Raw genomic sequence first — 20,948 nt, forward strand, 5'->3', positions numbered from 1 at the left:
AAGGCTGTGGATTAGGGATAATAGTAAGTGTCCTCTGATCTGGTTCTGGGTGTCTGTGCTATACTCTGTAGGCATGTAATGGTAGCTAATCTAACGCTGTTCCGTACACATTTTGCGTACCGCGGCATTCAAACATGGCAGCAATGAAAACAAATGGTACTGTAGCAACTTTGTTGGCATCAAAATCTGGGCAGAACAGACTTGCTTGGGGCAAGAAACATGAGCAATGGACCTTAGACCTGTCATCAAGGCAAAGGGTGGCTTCTTTAAAGAATCTAAAATATATTTTTGATTTGTTTAACACTTTTTTGGTTACTACATGATTCCATTTGTGTTATTTCATAGTTTTAATGTCTTAACTATTATTCTACACTGTAGAAAATAGTAAAACATTTGTGCGTGGTACTGTATATTACTAATTGCACCTGTGGACTACCATCATCACTTGTAAATAAAATAACAACTTGTGCACCTGATCCTGCCTCCTGCAACATGTCTGCCCTTACGACTACATCAAGGTCTCTATTTGACACTCCCAGACAGAAAAACACATCAAGGTCTCTATTTGACACTCCCAGACAGAAAAACACATCAAGGTCTCTATTTGACACTCCCAGACAGAAAAACACATCAAGGTCTCTATTTGACACTCCCAGACAGAAAAACACATCAAGGTCTCTATTTGACACTCCCAGACAGAAAAACACATCAAGGTCTCTATTTGACACTCCCAGACAGAAAAACACATCAAGGTCTCTATTTGACACTCCCAGACAGAAAAACACATCAAGGTCTCTATTTGACACTCCCAGACAGAAAAACACATCAAGGTCTCTATTTGACACTCCCAGACAGAAAAACACATCAAGGTCTCTATTTGACACTCCCAGACAGAAAAACACATCAAGGTCTCTATTTGACACTCCCAGACAGAAAAACACATCAAGGTCTCTATTTGACACTCCCAGACAGAAAAACACATCAAGGTCTCTATTTGACACTCCCAGACAGAAAAACACATCAAGGTCTCTATTTGACACTCCCAGACAGAAAAACACAGCAGGCCACATACTTCAATTCTCCCCAGGTTGATGGGTAAACCATCTGGAAAATGAGGTGTTTTCGTGCTTTCCGGGAAGTAGCTATTTTCCCCAAAATGCGTGTTTTTGCCCCCAGTTAGATGGCATAAGGGAAAGTGTCCTTTATTACCCTCCATCTAGCCAGGATTGTGCCAAAGTCACAGACTTGTGGTAATTGTAGTTGTGTGTATCCTCCCTTTTATTAGATTCTTTCTTTTAAATCTTTGACTAGGGTCTGTCTGTCTGTCTGCCTGCCTGCCTGCCTGCCTGCCTGCCTGCCTGCCTGCCTGCGTGTCTACGTGTGTAATACATGATATCTGGGGCAGCTCTTGGCATGGGATGACCAGCAAAACTGTCAAACTCTGTGTCTTAGTAGGGCCTGATGTGTTTCTGCTCCAAGCCATTTCTGTTGATTTGTTTACTCTAAGATGTTGGGGCCTGTTTACCATTTACAAGCCCTAAAGCCTCTTAAAGTCAGCGAGGGCATTAGCCTACTAGTCATGACATACAGACTGTAAAGTCATGCAAAAAAACTTGCAACGCTCGACTCTCCGTGCCTCCGTCACAATGCAATGTGTGCATTAAAACAACAAAAAACCAAGATGATGGAAGACATAAATAAATGCTGTTTAGAAATGACCAAGGTCATCCCAACAAATGCACCACCTCTGTAAATCACGGGTTGGTCGGTGCTGAGAGGACAGAGGATGATGAGTCTCATATCGAGGCCAGGTTTCAGGACTTCCTCCAACAGTAATGATCTGTACATACAAGACCGCGGTGCCAACATGTGTGTGCTCCCGTATGTGTGGCGCCGCTCTCTCCTGTCACTGGGCATCAAGATGAGGAGTTTGTCATCAAGGTACACCTGCGATTCCACCGCCGGCATAATCTTTAAAACGCTACATCATTGCCACATATGCCCGTCTTAGTTCAGTGCAATTATCTCAAATGAGAGAGAAAGTGCGTGAGAGAAGTCAAATGAGAGAAAGAAAGCAATTACTCTGTTTTTTATTTTGTTGAGCAACAAAAACAAAGATGTTGGCTGATGCCTGGCAGGTAGTGGCAGGAGAGATTCAGAAGACTCTCTACGGGCTTAATTAACCAATGGCTGCTGTCAAACAGTCACTGGTTTGACCCCATAAATTGATCTGGACCCCATCTAGTGTGTGCGTGCCCTTCGCTTGGCCAATATGTCTTCTGAATAGTGATGAGGCACCGTGAAAGGCCCGAGACAGTTCTCATGGCAACAAGCAAACACTGAAAGTGTCAAAATTAGAATCCTCATATGATTCTGTCTCATACTGTAATTTCCTACTAGACCCTCTTCTGTTGACTGATTCATTATTGTTTACTTACATGCAAAGGATGATGGGAAAACAGAATAACAGACGCAGTCATAGTTTATCAGAGAGACATCAATAAATCAGCAAATATCCTGAGGGTGAAATTCTAAGGAGGTTGAAACAAATGTCATGTGACTGAACAGAGGGGAAAACTTTACTTTGCTGCTTCTGGGTCCCTCCAGTTCTGGAGCTGTAAGACCTTGGACTGAGGTTGGCCCTGTCTCTGACAGTACACTGTGCAAAATAATTCCAAGCTCTGATTGGAAGAGAAAATGTTGATTTCTTTCCAGGTAGTCTCCAGGGTGGCATTCATTGGGGCACACACGTTTCAAAATGTTTAAGAACCCAAAAACGAAGTCGAGAATTTCAGATAGCACTTCCTAGTTTTGTGGGAAAGGTTTTAAGATAGTTCTAACTAACGCACCACCTCCAACACAGAAACAACGATGAAACGCAGCATCAGGAAGAAAAAAACATTCTGAGAAATTCTGTGTCTGAATTCTCCAGAAGTGAAGAAAAAAATAAACGTCGGCCACAGGAGAGCATGGCGAGACAAAGTAATAATCTACATCCAAGACTTGTCTGGTACGAACAATGAAACTGAAGGGAATATCAAACTACACTGCAAACCTTTATTGCACACACAAATGTATTAAATCAATATTTCCCTGTTATGATGGTTCATATCTGTGGGGTGCACACACAAGACATGTTACACATTAAGGTAATACTCTGCATCAGCATGTTAGGATAGGCCACGTCAAAAGGCTTCTCTAATAAAAATTATTAAGATAGCAATGATTTTGTTGCAATAAGACTTTTATCGATGCCTGTTCGTATCTCTCATTGTTTTACCTAATCAGTTCCAACCCTGGAAGGAAGAATTTGGTACTAATGGCTTCATATAAAGAGCAATGGGACTTTATGTCCATTCTGTTCACAAGGTTTAATATGAGCTTTCCTTCCTTCCTGCATGAAAGAGCAGTGACTGCTCACAGTTGGGATGTGCCAGGGATACAATACCTTCGGAAAGTATTCAGACTCCTTCACTTTTACCACAATTCGTTACAGCCTTATTTTTTTTTCTCATCAATCTACAGACAATACCCCATAATGACAAAGCAAAAACTGGTTTTTAGAACTGTTCTCAAAATTTCTGAAATATCACATTTACATAAGTAATCAGACCCTTTACTCAGTACTTTCTTGAATCACCTTTGGCAGCAATTACAACCTCGAGTCTTCTTGGGTACGACCCTACAAGCTTGGCACACCTGTATTTGGGGAGTTTTCTCCAATTCTTCTCAGCAGATCCCGCAAGCTCTGTCAGGTTGGATGGGGAGCGTCGCTGCACAGCAAATTCTTAGGTCTCACAAGAAATGTTAGATCGGGTTCAAGTTCGGACGCTGGCTGGGCCTCTCAAGGACATTCAGAGACTTGTCCCGAAGCCACTCCTGTGATGTCTTGGCTGTGTGCTTAGGGTCATTGTCATGTTGGAAGGTGAACCTTCACCCCAATCTGGAGTAAGTTTTCATCAAGGATCTCGCTGTACTTTGCTCCGTTCATCTTTCCCTCGATTCTGACTAGTATCCCTGTCCCTGCTGCTGAACAAAATCCCCACAGCATGATGCTGCCACCGTGTTTCACCTTAGGGATGGTGCCAGGTTTCCTCCTGACGTGACGCTTGGCATTCAGGCCAAAGAGTTCGATCTTGGTTTCATCAGACCAGAGAATCTTGTTTCTCATGGTCTCAGAGTCTTTGGCAAATTCCAAGTGGGATGTCATGTGCCTTTTACTGAGGAGTGGCTTCTATCTGGCCACTACCATATAGGCCTGATTGGTGGAGATGGTTGTCCTTCTGGAAGGTTCTCCCATCTGCACAGAGCTCTCCAAGTGGGTTTATGCACTAAAAAAGCACATGCATTACCATGGTAGCAATTGAAAGAACAAATTGGAGATCATGGGGAAATGATTAGGCCAAAGTTGAGAACACAACAGTTCACCTGACACAAGACTGAATCCAAACATTGCACTGTTGATTTTATGTGCATTTTACATTTACTGTACTTTTCACTGAATTCAATAACAAAATCTGAAAATAGTCTGGATACATTCAGTTACATAATAAGAAGAATATTCAATACAATTTTGGAGTAGGAGAAAGGTTAGAAAAAAACTTTTACTGAATGTGTCTCCAAGTGGCCTCATTCCTCCTCAAACTGCACAGGTCCTCAGTTATTTCAATAAACATTTTGTAACACCCTGATCTGGTTCACCTGTCCCTGTGATTGTCTCCACCCCCTCCAGGTGTCGCTCATTATCCCCAGTGTATATATCCCTGTGTTTCCTGTCTCTCTGTGCCAGTTCGTCTTGTTTGTCAAGTCAACCAGCATTTTTCCTTGCTCCTATTTTTCCCAGTCTCTGTTTGTTTCTAGTCCTCCTGGTTTTGACCCTTGCCTGTCCTGGCTTCGAACCCACCTCCCTGACCACTCTGCCTGTTCTGACTACCAGCCTGACTATCCCCTTGTACTGTTTTCGACTCTGATCTGGTTTCTGACCCCTGCCTGTCTCTGACCTGCCTTTGCCTACTCCCTTTGTTATAATAAATATCGGAGCTCTACCATCTGCCTCCTGTGACTGTATTTGGGTTTCGCCTTGTGCCCTTATAGTACGAACTGGCCATGACAGACCCAGCAGACTTGGACCAGCTCTGTCACGTTGTGTCCCTGCAGGGAGCCACCATTGGGAGGCATGAGCTACTTCGGGACCTTTTGGAAGGGCTTCGTTCCCTGAAGGAATGTCACGACCAAGGATTCAAGGCGATAATGGAGAAAATCAGTGAACATCTGAGACCTCCCAACCACCTAGTAACCTTCCTACTAGAGGTGGATTGGTTCAACCTACCCCAGCTCCCCTGGTACTTGCCGGGCGTTCCTTTCCCAGTGCTCTCATCTTCGAACTCTAGGCTTCTTCATTCCTGTCGTATTTAATCACGCTAATGTCTGTAAGGGCACTCTCCTGGGCAACAGCTGTGTGGGAGCAGCATTCCGCTGTGTGCCAGAACTTGGAGAAATGTATGGCAGAAGGTTTTCAATTCTCTGGTGCCCGGGAGATAGGGCGGCTCAAAAACTACTGCAGGTACATCAGAACTCCTGTAGTGTGGCAGACCACGCAGTAGATTTTCGCACATTGGCCGCCGAGAGTTCCTGGAATCCGGAGGCTCTGTTCAACATCTTCCTCGATGGACTGTTGGAGGGGTTAAAGGATGAGCTCTCAGCTCAGGAAATACCACTGGACCTCGATTCCCTTATCGCCCATTCGATTAGGATTGATGGCCGCCTAGGAGAACGTCGGTGTGAGAGGAGGTCGGGGCTCGGGAACACTCGTTCTTCTGATGATGGCACTCGTCCTAAGGAATCCGGAAATCCCCGAAGTGTATATTTCCGAGGAGAGCCGAAAACACCCAAGGTTCCCCGAGAATCATCAACGCCGGTGAGTTGGATACTCCTGAGCCTGTGCAATTGGGAAGAGCTAGGTTATGGGTTGGGGAAAGCTCACTTAGGCTGAGTGTACTGTGGAGGGGCAGGAGATTATATAGCTACCTAACCTTTTAGGAAACCCTTGTCTCAGGTAGGTACAAGTACTCTGGTGAGCCAGACTGGGAGTTCCCTAATTCCCATCACCCTCACTCCTTTTTTTATGCTTTTGCTGTGGGGAGACCAATCTAAGTCTCTCCGAGTGCTCATTGACTCTGGGGCTGATGAACGTTTTATGGATGATATTATTGTTTCAGAGCTTGGTATTTCCACTCAACCCCTCTCTGTCCCCATGGTTGCAAGGGCACTGGACGTCTGCTCAATTGGAAGAGTCACCCATAGTACAGTGCCCGTTCATTTACGAGTTTCAGGAAACCACAGTGAGACCCATACAGTTCCTCCTCATTGCATCTCCCCATGTTCCTGTTGTCTCGTGATTTTCCTGGCTCCAAAAACACAACCCTGTTATTGACTGGACCACGAGCTCCATCCTGGGTTGGAGCCCATTTTGCCGTTCCCACTGTCTTAACGCAGCACAGCCGTCCCCGAGACGTCCTCTTCTGGGCGTTAGCAAGGCTTTGGATGTCTCTGCCATTCCCACTGAATACCATGACCTCCTGAAAGTTTTCAGTAAGGCACGTGCTACTTCTCTTCCCCTGCACCGTCCTTATGATTGTGCCATTGATCTCCTTCCAGGCACCACACCACCTCCTGGTCAGCTATATTCTCTATTCGGGCCGGAGACCAAGTCTACTGGAGGAGTACATAGAGGAGTCTCTGGCTACTGGGCCGTCCGTCCGTCTGCATCTCCTGCCGGCACAGGGTTTTTCTTTGTGGAGAAGAATGACAAGACCCTGTGTCGGAGCATTGACTACCGGGGTCTTAATGACATTACGATTAAGAACCGTTACCCCCTACCACTCCTCTCCTCGGCTTTTGAACCTCTCCAGGGGGCCACCATTTTTTCCAAGCTGGACCTTCGGAATTCATACCACCTGGTTCGGATAGGCGAAGGAGATGAGTGGAAGACAGCAATCAACACAGCCAGCAATCATTATAAGTACCATGTCATGCCGTTTGGACTCCCCCGCTGTCTTTCAGACTCTGGTAAACAATGTTCATTCGGGGCTACAGTACCCTGGCGGCCCCCTTCTCTGCACTCACCTCTCCCAAAGTACCGTTCACATTGTCTCCAGCTGTCGACAGAGCCTTTGTGGACCTGAAGCATCAGGTCACCACAGCACCCATCCAGAATTTTTTCAATTTGTTGTAGAGGTTGATGCTTCTGACATTGGAGTGGGGGCCATCATGTCCCAGCGATATGCCCAGGACCAAAAGCTTCATCCCCGTGCCTTCCTGTCCCATCGTCTCAATCCTGCAGAGAGGAACTACGACATAGGCAACCGAGAACTCCTGGCGTTCGAGATGGCGTTGGAAGAGTGGAGGGACTGGCTGGTGGAGGGACAGCCATTCTTGGTCTGGTCCGACCATAAAATTGTGGAATATCTCCGTAGAGCCAAGCGCCTTAACTCCAGGCAGGCCCGGTGGGCTCCCTTGTTTACAAGATTCAACTTCACCATTTTCTACAGCTCAGGGTCCGCAAAATATGAAGCCTGACGCCCTCTCCTGTCTATACAGTTCCTCTGCCAACCCTCGGTCTCCAAAACCATTCTCCCTACCTCATGCCTTGCAGCCTCAGTGGGTTGGGGATTGAGAACCTGGTTCGCAAAGCACACAGTTCTCAGCCTGAACCTGAAGGGGACCGACTAACCAGCTGTTTCTCCCTAACTCAGTCCGGTCCCGGGTCCTGGAATGGGCTCATTCCTCCAGGCTGACCTGTCATCCAGATTCCCGCAGTACCCTAGAATTCCTCCGACAACGTTTCTGGTGGCCCATAATGGTTCCGGACATCTCTGCCTTCATCGCCGCGTGCGCGGTGTGTGCTCAGAACAAGACTCCACGGCAAGCTCCTGCTGCAGCCACTACCGGTCCCTCATCGTCCCTGGTCCCATATCTCTCTGGACATTGTCACTGGGCTTCCACCATCTGATGGCAACATCGTCATTCTGACGGTGGTAGATCAGTTCTCAAAGGCCGCTCATTTCATCCCTCTCCTCAAAATTCCCTCTGCCAAGGAAACGGCCCAGCTCGTGGTGCAGCACGTCTTCCGGATCCATGGACTCCTGGTAGATATGGTTTCCGACCGGGGTCCTCAGTTCTCATCTCAGTTCTGGAAGGCGTTCGGCACATTTATTGGGGCGTCGGCCAGCCTATCCTCTGGATTCCATCCCCAATCAAACGGCCAGTCATATCGAGCTAACCAGGACCTGGAGACCACCCTAAGATGCCTGATCTCAACCAACCCCACTAACTGGGTGGAGTATGCACCGGAACACTCTTCCCTGTTCCATGGGAGTGCTCCATGGGATACCAGCCTCTACTCTTCCCAGAACAAGAACCGGAAGTCAACGTACCCATGGCCCAGATGTTCGTCCACCACTGTCGATGTACCTAGAGACGAGCTCGGGTAGCACTTCTCAAGACCAACTCCAGGTATCGTCAACAAGCGGACCACCGCTGGACTCCAGCTCCCCGCTACCACATTGGGAAGAGGGTATGACTGTCCACACGCGACCTGCCCCTTCGAGAAGAGTCCTCAGACTCTAGAGTCCTTAGATCCACTGCTGTCCATCTCTTGTTACCCCGTACCCTCCATATTCACCCTACTTTCCATGTGTATAGGATTAAGCCTGTGTTATAATAAATATCAGAGCTCTACCATCTGCCTCCTGTGTCTGCATTTGGGTCTCGCCTTGTGCCCTTATACATTTATGACTCAAGGAAAAGAGCCTTGTACGATATGTTTTTTTGAGCTCTCCTAGCTTTCTCATTATTTTTTATTTATTTCACCTTTATTTAACCAGGTAGGCCAGTTGAGAAGAAGTTCCTATTTACAACTGCGACCTGGCCAAGACAAAGCAAAGCAGCGCGACACAAACAACACAAAGTTACATATGGGATAAACAAACGTACAGTCAATAACACAATAGAAAAGTCTATATTCAGTGTGTGCAAATGTAGAATGATTAGGGAGGTAAGGCAATAAATAGGCCATAGTGGTGAAATAATTATAATTTAGCAATTAAACACTGGAGTGATAGATGTGCAGAAGATGAATGTGCAAGTAGAGATACTGGGGTGCAAAGGAGCAAAAAATAAATAACAATATGGAAATGAGGTAGTTGGGTGCGCTATTAATAGATGGGCTATGTACAGGTGCAATGATTGGTAAGATGTTCTGACAGCTGATGTTTAAATTTAGTGAGGGAGATATGAGTCTCCAGCTTCAGTGATTTTTGCAATTCGTTCCAGTCATTGGCAGCAGAGAACTGGAAGGGAAGGCAGCCAAAGGGGGAGTTGGCTTTGGGGATAACCAGTTAAATATACCTGGAGCGCATGCGGGTGCTGCTATGGTGACCAGTGAGTTGAGATAAGGCGGGACTTAACCTAGCAAAGACTTATCGATGACCTGGAGCCAGTGGGTTTGGTAACAGATATGAAGCGAGGATCAGCCAACGAGAGCATACAGGTCGCAGTTGTGTGTAGGGGCATTGGTGACAAAACAGATGGCACTGTGATAGACTACATCCAATCTGCTGAGTAGAGTGTTGGAGGTTATTTTGTAAATGACATTGATGAAGTCAAGGATCGGCGGGATAGCCAGTTTTACGAGGGTATGTTTGGAAGCATGAGTGAAGGATGCTTTGTTGCAAAATAGGAAGCAAATTGCTATATTTCATTTTTGGATAGGAGATGCTTAATGTTTGTTTGGAGGGAGAGTTTACAGTCTAACCAGACACCTAGGTATTTGTAGTTGTCCACATATTCTAAGTCAGAACCATCCAGAGTAGTGATGCTAGACGGGTGGGTGCGGGCAGTGATCGATTGAAGAGCATGCATTTAGTTTTACTTGCCTTTAAGTGTCACGTTCTTTCAAAATCGAACCCAGAAGCAGACCAGGACAAGGAGAGTAGGAAGAAGGTGAGTATTTATTTACAAGTGAATGTGAATGGGTAGATATATCCAGGTGGCATGGCGGGCAGCGGTGGTGAGTTGATGGGAGTAAATAGGTGGATCCAATGGGTAGCGGAATCCTCCGACGACCAGGCGGGAATGGGGTAAATGATCCGGGTGAGTAACTGAAGACAGAACAAACGGAGGTAAGTTTAAGGCAAGCAATACGTAAAAAACAACAAAACAAATTCTATCCAACTTGAGGCTGATACTATGGCACAACATATTGTTCATGGCTAACGATCCGGCAGGGAATGGATGTCAGGTCCGGGCTTATGAAGAGGAGAGATGATGATCAGGACCAGGTGTGCAGATAGCTGATGGGATACAGTTGCGGGTAATCAGAACTCCCAACTGGCTACATTGCCCGGCAACCAGACAGGGTGCGTTCCAGGATGCCGGAAAAAACACTCCAGGACAGAACAGGCAAAAAACAGACTCAGGAAACAGGATTCGTGACATTAAGAGCAGTTAGAGGCCACGGAAGGAGTGTAGTATGACATTGAAGGTCATCTGGAGGTTTGTTAACACAGTGTCCAAAGAAGGGCCCGAAGTATACAGAATGGTGTCGTCTGCGTAGAGGTGGATCAGAAAATCACCAGCAGCAAGAGCGACATCATTGATGTATACAGAGAAAAAAGTCGGCCCGAGAATTGAACCCTGTGGCACCCCCATAGAGACTGCCAGAGGTCCAGACAACAGGCCCTCCATTTTGACACACTGAACGCTGTCTGAGAAGTAGTTGGTGAACCAGGCGAGGCAGTCATTTGAGCAACCAAGGCTGTTGAGTCTGCCGATAATAATGCGGTGATTGACAGAATTCGAAAGCCTTGGCCAGGTCGATGAAGACAGCTGCACAGTGTTGTCTCTTATCGATGGCGGTGCACCCATGACCAGCTCGGAAACCAGATTGCATAGCGGAGAAGGTACGGTGGGATTCGAAATGGTCGGTGATCTGTTTGCTAACTTGGCTTTCAAAGACTTTAGAAAGGCAGGGTAGGATATATATAGGTCTGTAACAATTTAGGTCTAGTGTCTCCCCCATTGAAGATGGGGATGACCGTGGCAGCTTCCCAGTCTAGGGATCTCAGACGATACGAAAGAGAGGTTGAACAGGCTAGTAATAGGGGTTGCAACAATTGTAGCGGATCATTTTAGAAAGAAAGGGTCCAGATTGTCTAGCCCAACTGATTTGTAGGGGTCCAGATTTTGCAGCTCTTTGGGAACATCAGCTATCTGGATTTAGGTGAAGGTGAAATGGGGGAGGCAAGTTGCTGTGGGGGGTTCAGAGCTGTTGACCAGGGTTGGGGTGGCCAGGTGGAAAACATGGCCAGCTGTAGAAAAATGCTTCTTGAAATTCTCAAATATCCTAGATTTATCGATGGTGACAGTGTTTCCTAGCTTCAGTGCAGTGGGCAGCTGGGAGGAGGTGCTCTTATTCTCCATGGCCTTTACATTGTCACAGAACCTTTTGGAGTTTGAGCTACAGGATGCAAATTTCTGTTTGAAAAAGCTGGCCTTTGCTTTCCTAGCTGCCTGTGTATATTTGTTCCTAACTTCCCTGAAAAGTTGCATATTGCGGGGGCTATTCGATGCTAATGCATTACGCCACAGGATGTTTTTGTGCTGGTCAAGGGCAGTCGGGTCTGGAGTGAACCAAGGGCTATATCTATTCTTAGTTCTACATTTTTTGAATGGGGCATGCTTATTTAAGATGGTGAGGAAAGCACTTTTAAAGAATAATCAGGCATCCTCTACTGACGGAATCTAGTCAATGTCCTTCCAGGATACCCGGGCCAGGTTGATTAGAAAGGACTGCTCGCCGAAGTGTTTTAGGGAGCATTTGACAGTGATGAGGGGTGGTCGTTTGACCGCGGACCCATTACGGACGCAGGCAATGAGGCAGTGATCGCTGAGATCCTGGTTGAAGACAGCAGAGGTTTATTTAGAGGGCAGGTTGGTCAGGATGATATCTATGAGGGTGCCCGTGTTTACAGATTTAGGGTTGTACCTGGTAGGTTCCATGATAATTTGTGTGAGATTGAGGGCAGTAGATTGCGACTCTAACCCCTTTGGCAGTTTTATCTTGGCCGAAAATGTTATAGTTGGGGACGTAAATTTCTGAATTTTTGGTGGCCTTCCTAAGCCAGGCTACAGACACGGCTAGGACATCAGGGTTGGTGGAGTGTGCTAAAGCAGTGAATAAAACAAACTTAGGGAGGAGGCTTCTGATGTTAACATGAATGAAACCAAGGCTTTTATGGTTACAGAAGTCAACAAATGAAGGAACTGGAGCATGCACGCTTGTCATTTTTAGTTTGGAACACAGCCCCGAGTCCCAACCGTCACACAATTACTGCTGTTTACCCAATAACAAAAACGTTCCATTATGAAAATAGCAGACCTGGGTCAGGTGGGCATTTGAAAGTTATAAAATCTGATCTTAGTGTTAGGCTTTCCAAAGGCATTTCAGACATACAGGTTACAATTTTGCTGCGCATAGAATGGAGTGATGAGTGCATTCAAGTGGGAGTTCTGCAGCTGTTCAGGACAACCCAGGGTATAACTCATGTCATTATTGTAACTGTGGATCATACACAGCGATCATAATCGTTGATACTGTAAATTACTTGAGTTTTCAAATATGAAAATGTGAAGTTTACTTGTATGACATCAAAGCGCAATTTATTATAATATTCAATGTCTCATCTTTCAGAACACATCGACTCCTCTCGATTTACAGCATTTACCTCACTCAGACAACAACAAATTTGCAAAAGCAGCCCAATTGGCAGGAGGAATGGGGGCATGTTATTGTCGTGCACAGTGCTCAAGTATATAACGGCTGCCAGTCAAAACCCATAAGGTGCTGTGAAGCGGAGAACCTGAGCTCCGACGTCAGGTATACCATGATACCTGCCAGACACTGCATTCCAACTGAAGTGTTTATCAGTGTCCAAATCGGTGTAATGAGTGTAAAGGTCTACAGTACAATCACCAATAATCTCACAAGCTGTAGTGAGTGGTATAGATGTAGTGACAGCTGTAGTGAGAGGTATAGATGTAGTGAGAGGTATAGATGTAGTGACAGCTGTAGTGAGAGGTATAGATGTAGTGAGAGCTGTAGTGAGTGGTATAGATGTAGTGACAGCTGTAGTGAGAGGTATAGATGTAGTGACAGCTGTAGTGAGAGGTATAGATGTAGTGAGAGCTGTAGTGAGTGGTATAGATGTAGTGACAGCTGTAGTGAGAGGTATAGATGTAGTGAGAGCTGTTGTGAGAGGTATAGATGTAGTGAGAGCTGTAGTGAGAGGTATAGATGTAGTGACAGCTGTAGTGAGAGGTATAGATGTAGTGAGAGCTGTAGTGAGTGGTATAGATGTAGTGACAGCTGTAGTGAGAGGTATAGATGTAGTGAGAGCTGTAGTGAGAGGTATAGATGTAGTGACAGCTGTAGTGAGAGGTATAGATGTAGTGAGAGCTGTAGTGAGTGGTATAGATGTAGTGACAGCTGTAGTGAGAGGTATAGATGTAGTGACAGCTGTAGTGAGAGGTATAGATGTAGTGAGAGCTGTTGTGAGTGGTATAGATGTAGTGAGAGCTGTAGTGAGAGGTATAGATGTAGTGAGAGCTGTAGTGAGTGGTATAGATGTAGTGAGAGCTGTAGTGAGAGGTATAGATGTAGTGAGAGCTGTAGTGAGAGGTATAGATGTAGTGAGAGCTGTAGTGAGAGGTATAGATGTAGTGAGAGCTGTAGTGAGAGGTATAGATGTAGTGAGAGCTGTAGTGAGAGGTATAGATGTAGTGAGAGCTGTAGTGAGTGGTATAGATGTAGTGAGAGCTGTAGTGAGAGGTATAGATGTAGTGAGAGCTGTAGTGAGAGGTATAGATGTAGTGAGAGCTGTAGTGAGAGGTATAGATGTAGTGAGAGGCATAGATGTAGTGAGAGCTGTAGTGAGTGGTATAGATGTAGTGAGAGCTGTAGTGAGAGGTATAGATGTAGTGAGAGGCATAGATGTAGTGAGAGCTGTAGTGAGTGGTATAGATGTAGTGAGAGCTGTAGTGAGAGGTATAGATGTAGTGAGAGCTGTAGTGAGAGGTATAGATGTAGTGAGAGCTGTAGTGAGAGGTATAGATGTAGTGAGAGCTGTAGTGAGAGGCATAGATGTAGTGAGAGCTGTAGTGAGTGGTATAGATGTAGTGAGAGCTGTAGTGAGAGGTATAGATGTAGTGAGAGCTGTAGTGAGAGGTATAGATGTAGTGAGAGCTGTAGTGAGAGGTATAGATGTAGTGAGAGCTGTAGTGAGTGGTATAGATGTAGTGACAGCTGTAGTGAGAGGTATAGATGTAGTGAGAGCTGTAGTGAGAGGTATAGATGTAGTGAGAGGTATAGATGTAGTGAGAGCTGTAGTGAGAGGTATAGATGTAGTGAGAGCTGTAGTGAGAGGTATAGATGTAGTGAGAGCTGTAGTGAGAGGTATAGATGTAGTGAGAGCTGTAGTGAGAGGTATAGATGTAGTGAGTGGTATAGATGTAGTGAGAGCTGTAGTGAGAGGTATAGATGTAGTGACAGCTGTAGTGAGAGGTATAGATGTAGTGAGAGCTGTAGTGAGAGGTATAGATGTAGTGAGAGCTGTAGTGAGAGGTATAGATGTAGTGAGAGCTGTAGTGAGAGGTATAGATGTAGTGAGTGGTATAGATGTAGTGAGAGCTGTAGTGAGAGGTATAGATGTAGTGAGAGCTGTAGTGAGAGGTATAGATGTAGTGAGAGCTGTAGTGAGAGGTATAGATGTAGTGACAGCTGTAGTGAGAGGTATAGATGTAGTGAGAGCTGTAGTGAGAGGTATAGATGTAGTGAGTGGTATAGATGTAGTGAGTGGTATAGATGTAGTGAGAGGTATAGATGTAGTGAGTGGTATAGATGTAGTGAGTGGTATAGATGTAGTGAGAGGTATAGATGTAGTGAGAGCTGTAGTGAGTGGTATAGATGTAGTGAGAGGTATAGATGTAGTGAGAGCTGTAGTGAGAGGTATAGATGTAGTGAGAGCTGTAGTGAGAGGTATAGATGTAGTGAGAGGTATAGATGTAGTGAGTGGTATAGATGTAGTGAGAGGTATAGATGTAGTGAGAGGTATAGATGTAGTGAGTGGTATAGATGTAGTGAGTGGTATAGATGTAGTGAGTGGTATAGATGTAGTGAGAGGTATAGATGTAGTGAGAGCTGTAGTGAGAGGTATAGATGTAGTGACAGCTGTAGTGAGAGGTATAGATGTAGTGACAGCTGTAGTGAGTGGTATAGATGTAGTGAGTGGTATAGATGTAGTGAGAGGTATAGATGTAGTGACAGCTGTAGTGAGTGGTATAGATGTAGTGAGTGGTATAGATGTAGTGAGTGGTATAGATGTAGTGAGTGGTATAGATGTAGTGAGTGGTATAGATGTAGTGAGTGGTATAGATGTAGTGAGAGGTATAGATGTAGTGAGAGGTATAGATGTAGTGAGAGGTATAGATGTAGTGAGTGGTATAGATGTAGTGAGAGGTATAGATGTAGTGAGTGGTATAGATGTAGTGAGAGGTATAGATGTAGTGAGAGGTATAGATGTAGTGAGAGGTATAGATGTAGTGAGTGGTATAGATGTAGTGAGTGGTATAGATGTAGTGACAGCTGTAGTGAGTGGTATAGATGTAGTGAGTGGTATAGATGTAGTGACAGCTGTAGTGAGTGGTATAGATGTAGTGAGAGATGTAGTGAGTGGTATAGATGTAGTGAGAGGTATAGATGTAGTGACAGCTGTAGTGAGTGGTATAGATGTAGTGAGTGGTATAGATGTAGTGAGAGGTATAGATGTAGTGAGTGGTATAGATGTAGTGAGTGGTATAGATGTAGTGAGTGGTATAGATGTAGTGAGAGGTATAGATGTAGTGAGTGGTATAGATGTAGTGAGTGGTATAGATGTAGTGAGTGGTATAGATGTAGTGAGTGGTATAGATGTAGTGAGTGGTATAGATGTAGTGAGTGGTATAGATGTAGTGAGTGGTATAGATGTAGTGAGAGGTATAGATGTAGTGAGTGGTATAGATGTAGTGAGAGCTGTAATGAGTGGTATAGATGTAGTGAGTGGTATAGATGTAGTGAGAGGTATAGATGTAGTGAGTGGTATAGATGTAGTGAGTGGTATAGATGTAGTGAGAGGTATAGATGTAGTGAGTGGTATAGATGTAGTGAGTGGTATAGATGTAGTGAGTGGTATAGATGTAGTGAGTGGTATAGATGTAGTGAGTGGTATAGATGTAGTGAGTGGTATAGATGTAGTGAGAGGTATAGATGTAGTGAGTGGTATAGATGTAGTGAGTGGTATAGATGTAGTGAGTGGTATAGATGTAGTGAGAGATGTAGTGAGAGGTATAGATGTAGTGAGAGGTATAGATGTAGTGACAGCTGTAGTGAGAGGTATAGATGTAGTGAGAGGTATAGATGTAGTGAGAGGTATAGATGTAGTGAGTGGTATAGATGTAGTGAGAGGTATAGATGTAGTGACAGCTGTAGTGAGTGGTATAGATGTAGTGAGAGGTATAGATGTAGTGACAGCTGTAGTGAGTGGTATAGATGTAGTGAGTGGTATAGATGTAGTGACAGCTGTAGTGAGTGGTATAGATGTAGTGAGAGGTATAGATGTAGTGAGAGCTGTAGTGAGTGGTATAGATGTAGTGAGAGTGGTATAGATGTAGTGAGTGGTATAGATGTAGTGAGTGGTATAGATGTAGTGAGTGGTATAGATGTAGTGAGTGGTATAGATGTAGTGAGTGGTATAGATGTAGTGAGTGGTATAGATGATGTGGTATAGATGTAGTGAGTGGTATAGATGTAGTGAGTGGTATAGATGTAGTGAGTGGTATAGATGTAGTGAGTGGTATAGATGTAGTGAGTGGTATAGATGTAGTGAGTGGTATAGATGTAGTGAGTGGTATAGATGTAGTGTAGAGTGGTATAGATGTAGTGAGTGGTATAGATGTAGTGAGTGGTATAGATGTAGTGAGTGGTATAGATGTAGTGAGTGGTATAGATGTAGTGAGTGGTATAGATGTAGTGAGTGGTATAGATGTAGTGAGTGGTATAGATGTAGTGAGTGGTATAGATGTAGTGAGTGGTATAGATGTAGTGAGTGGTATAGATGTAGTGAGAGGTATAGATGTAGTGAGTGGTATAGATGTAGTGAGAGGTATAGATGTAGTGAGAGGTATAGATGTAGTGAGTGGTATAGATGTAGTGAGAGGTATAGATGTAGTGAGAGGTATAGATGTAGTGAGTGGTATAGATGTAGTGAGAGGTATAGATGTAGTGAGAGGTATAGATGTAGTGAGTGGTATAGATGTAGTGAGTGGTATAGATGTAGTGAGAGGTATAGATGTAGTGAGAGGTATAGATGTAGTGAGTGGTATAGATGTAGTGAGTGGTATAGATGTAGTGAGTGGTATAGCTGTAGTGAGTGGTATAGATGTAGTGAGTGGTATAGATGTAGTGAGTGGTATAGATGTAGTGAGTGGTATAGATGTAGTGAGTGGTATAGATGTAGTGAGTGGTATAGATGTAGTGAGTGGTATAGATGTAGTGAGAGGTATAGATGTAGTGAGTGGTATAGATGTAGTGAGTGGTATAGATGTAGTGAGTGGTATAGATGTAGTGAGAGGTATAGATGTAGTGAGTGGTATAGATGTAGTGAGTGGTATAGATGTAGTGAGTGGTATAGATGTAGTGAGTGGTATAGATGTAGTGAGTGGTATAGATGTAGTGAGTGGTATAGATGTAGTGAGTGGTATAGATGTAGTGAGAGGTATAGATGTAGTGAGAGGTATAGATGTAGTGAGTGGTATAGATGTAGTGAGTGGTATAGATGTAGTGAGTGGTATAGATGTAGTGAGTGGTATAGATGTAGTGAGTGGTATAGATGTAGTGACAGCTGTAGTGAGTGGTATAGATGTAGTGACAGCTGTAGTGAGTGGTATAGATGTAGTGAGAGCTGTAGTGAGTGGTATAGATGTAGTGAGAGGTATAGATGTGGTGACAGCTGTTGTGAGTGGTATAGATGTAGTGAGAGGTATAGATGTGGTGACAGCTGTTGTGAATGGTATAGATGTAGTGACAGCTGTTGTGAGTGGTATAGATGTAGTGACAGCTGGGCTCTCTCACCTGTGGGCGGTGGCGCCTCTGGGCTCCCTGCCAGGAATCCCGTCTCCAGAGGGCTCCCTGCCGAGGGTCCTGTTATCAGAGGGCTCCCTGCCGAGGATCCCGTCTCTAGAGGGCTCCCTGCCGAGGATCCTGTTATCAGAGGGCTCCCTGCCGAGGATCCTGTTATCAGAGGGCTCCCTGCCGAGGATCCTGTTATCAGAGGGCTCCCTGCCGAGGATCCTGTTATCAGAGGGCTCCCTGCCAGGAATCCCGTCTCCAGAGGGCTCCCTGCCAGGAATCCCGTCTCCAGAGGGCTCAAAGCGGGAGTGCAGCAGGCTCAGGCAGGAGGACAGGGACTGACTGGAGTCCTCTCGGAATACTACACACACACAGAAAAGCAGTAGCATTCAGTCAACATTACATTCAGTCAACGTTACATTAGACAATAAGTTTGGTTTTACAGAGTTGACAACATGTTTAGAGTAGCCAACCCTGGATAATATACTATAACAAGTGCCATTATTGAACAGTGCACTTCTAATCGTTCCATTCTATTCACTGTATGCTGCTCAGAGTCAAATGCACAATGGCATCTCCGTTAAAGTCTCATTAACGCTGAGAGACTACTAAGAAAAATGGTTTGACAACCAGAAATAACCAGATCTTTGAGAAGGATGTGGAAGGCTCAGTTTCAAGGTAAAACTGAGTGTGTCTCTGCCCTGCAGCCCATAAATTGCTGTGAAACTGCCTGGTTTTTAATAAAAATGCCAAGGAGTCACCTGAGAGAGATAAAATAGGAGCATCTGTGTGTTCGTGTGTCTGTACTCAGGCATGTGTGTGTGTGTGTGTGTGCGTGCGCGCGTCTTCATTTGAGTTGGGGTGAGGCTTCCCACTTCCTTCTCTTCCTCAGTAAACCACCCCATCACTTCGCTTTAAGTGTGCGATTTATCAAATCTTTGCAGGGATTTCATGCCAGTCTGTGAGCCATTTAGTATATAAAAAAAAAAGTACCTAGCATGCAAAAAAAATGTTTGGGCATGTATTAATGATGACACCCTGGGGAGGCTCTCTGACTAAAGGCTTTGCCCAAACTACGTGTTTATGTGTACTTCAGCGTGTTCTGATGCAACCTCTCCAAACATAGTGGGGACGTTAAGAGAATTAAAATTGAAGGTAATTCTCGAAGTCTCCATAGATGTTGCATGCCTTGAGATATGGAAGTCTTGTGAAACTGACTCAGACCTCCCGTTAGATAAGCAATGAAGGTCTACAGTAGCCTCAACAGCACCCTCTATAGTTGAACCATGGTGTAGCCGGAGGGCAGCCATTTTCCGTCCTCTGGGTACATTGACTTCAATACAAAACCTAGGAGGCTCATGGTTCTCACCCCCTTCCATAGACTTACACAGTAAGGAGGACGTCCTCGAACCAATCAGCGCTCCTGCAGTATGAACTATCACTTTGTACATTCCCTTAAAGAATCAGGGAATTCATCTTGTACTGAAAGCATAAGTAGGCAGGGCAAACCTGTTTTGGTGATTTTAGCCCAATGTCAAAACCGTTTTAACAGGTGCAAATCAATAACCATTATGAAGAAACAGTTTGTGATACATTTTATGTTTAGGTTTTCACTATACTATCTACACATATAGTACCAGTTAAAAGTATGGACACACCTACTCATTCAAGGGTTTTTCTTTATTTTGACTATTTTCTACATTGTATAATAATAGTGAAGACATCAAAGCAATGAAATAACACATGACATTTTAAAAAAGTGCTAAACAAATCTAAATATATTTTATATTTGAGATTGTTCAAAGTAGCCACCCTTTGCCTTGAGGACAGCTTTGGACACTCTTGGCATTCTCTCAACCAGCTTCATGAGGTTGTCACCTGGAATGCATTTCAATTAACATGTGTGCCTTGTTAGAAGTTAATTTGTGGAATGTCTTTCCTTCTTAATGTGTTTGAGCCAATCAGTTGTGTTGTGACAACACAACCCTAGCAAGTGTCTTTGGTCTAGTTAAAGTAGGCCTTTTCTAAACTTCCTAAATATCTGCGCAAACAAAGTTTATCATGCTTAAACTTGGGTGTGTCCCCGGATATACATGTAGAGGTCATGCTCAAAATTTGAGGGCCAAAGTTTCCCTGGATGGGTGGCTGACAGAGGAGCAGAAAGGCTGGCTCTCACTACTATTCCCTATATAGTGCACTACTTTTGACCAGAGTCCGATTGGCCCTGGTCAAAAGTAGTGTACTATGTAGGGAATAGGGTGCCATTCAGAATGAAACCGGTGGCTTTGCTGATGAATGAATGGGGAGTGTTTATACCGTGACGCTGGCGTTGGTCATCAGAGAGCTCCAGGTCCAACATCAGGTCATCCTCATCCAGCTCAGAGGAACCCAGGTTGTTCAGTAGGTCCTGAGGACACAATACAGGAAACGTACATGTATGTGTGACTCAGAGCGTTGGACAAATTGAACAACTAGCTTGATGCATGGCACTTGGGGGCGGCAGGGTAGCCTCGTGGTTAGAGCGTTGGACTAGTAACCGGAAGGTTGCAAGTTCGAATCCCCGAGCTGACAAGGTACAAATCTGTCGTTCTGCCCCTGAACACGCAGTTAACCCACCGTTCCTAGGCCGTCATTGAAAATACGAATTTGTTCTTAACTGACTTGCCTAGTAAAATAAAGGTAAAATAAATTAAACTTGACTTTGGGAGTAGCGTCAGGAGTTATGGGC

General features: G+C 44.8%; 1 protein-coding gene across 2 annotated transcripts in view; it reads right to left on the reverse strand.

The window, feature by feature from the left end:
* LOC118392864 (serine-rich coiled-coil domain-containing protein 1-like) overlaps nucleotides 1-20,948 on the reverse strand; it is a 113,312-nt gene that overhangs the window by 69,271 nt on the left and 23,093 nt on the right. For both annotated transcript variants that reach the window (XM_035784840.2, XM_035784841.2), the window contains exons 4-5: nucleotides 20,537-20,627; nucleotides 18,224-18,581 (exon numbers count right to left, since the gene is read on the reverse strand). In XM_035784840.2, the coding sequence (XP_035640733.2) occupies nucleotides 18,224-18,581; nucleotides 20,537-20,627 (449 nt within the window). The remainder of the gene's footprint in view (nucleotides 1-18,223; nucleotides 18,582-20,536; nucleotides 20,628-20,948) is intronic.

Source organism: Oncorhynchus keta, chromosome 14 (genome assembly GCF_023373465.1).
Source record: "Oncorhynchus keta strain PuntledgeMale-10-30-2019 chromosome 14, Oket_V2, whole genome shotgun sequence".
Classification (NCBI taxonomy): Eukaryota; Metazoa; Chordata; class Actinopteri; order Salmoniformes; family Salmonidae; genus Oncorhynchus; species Oncorhynchus keta.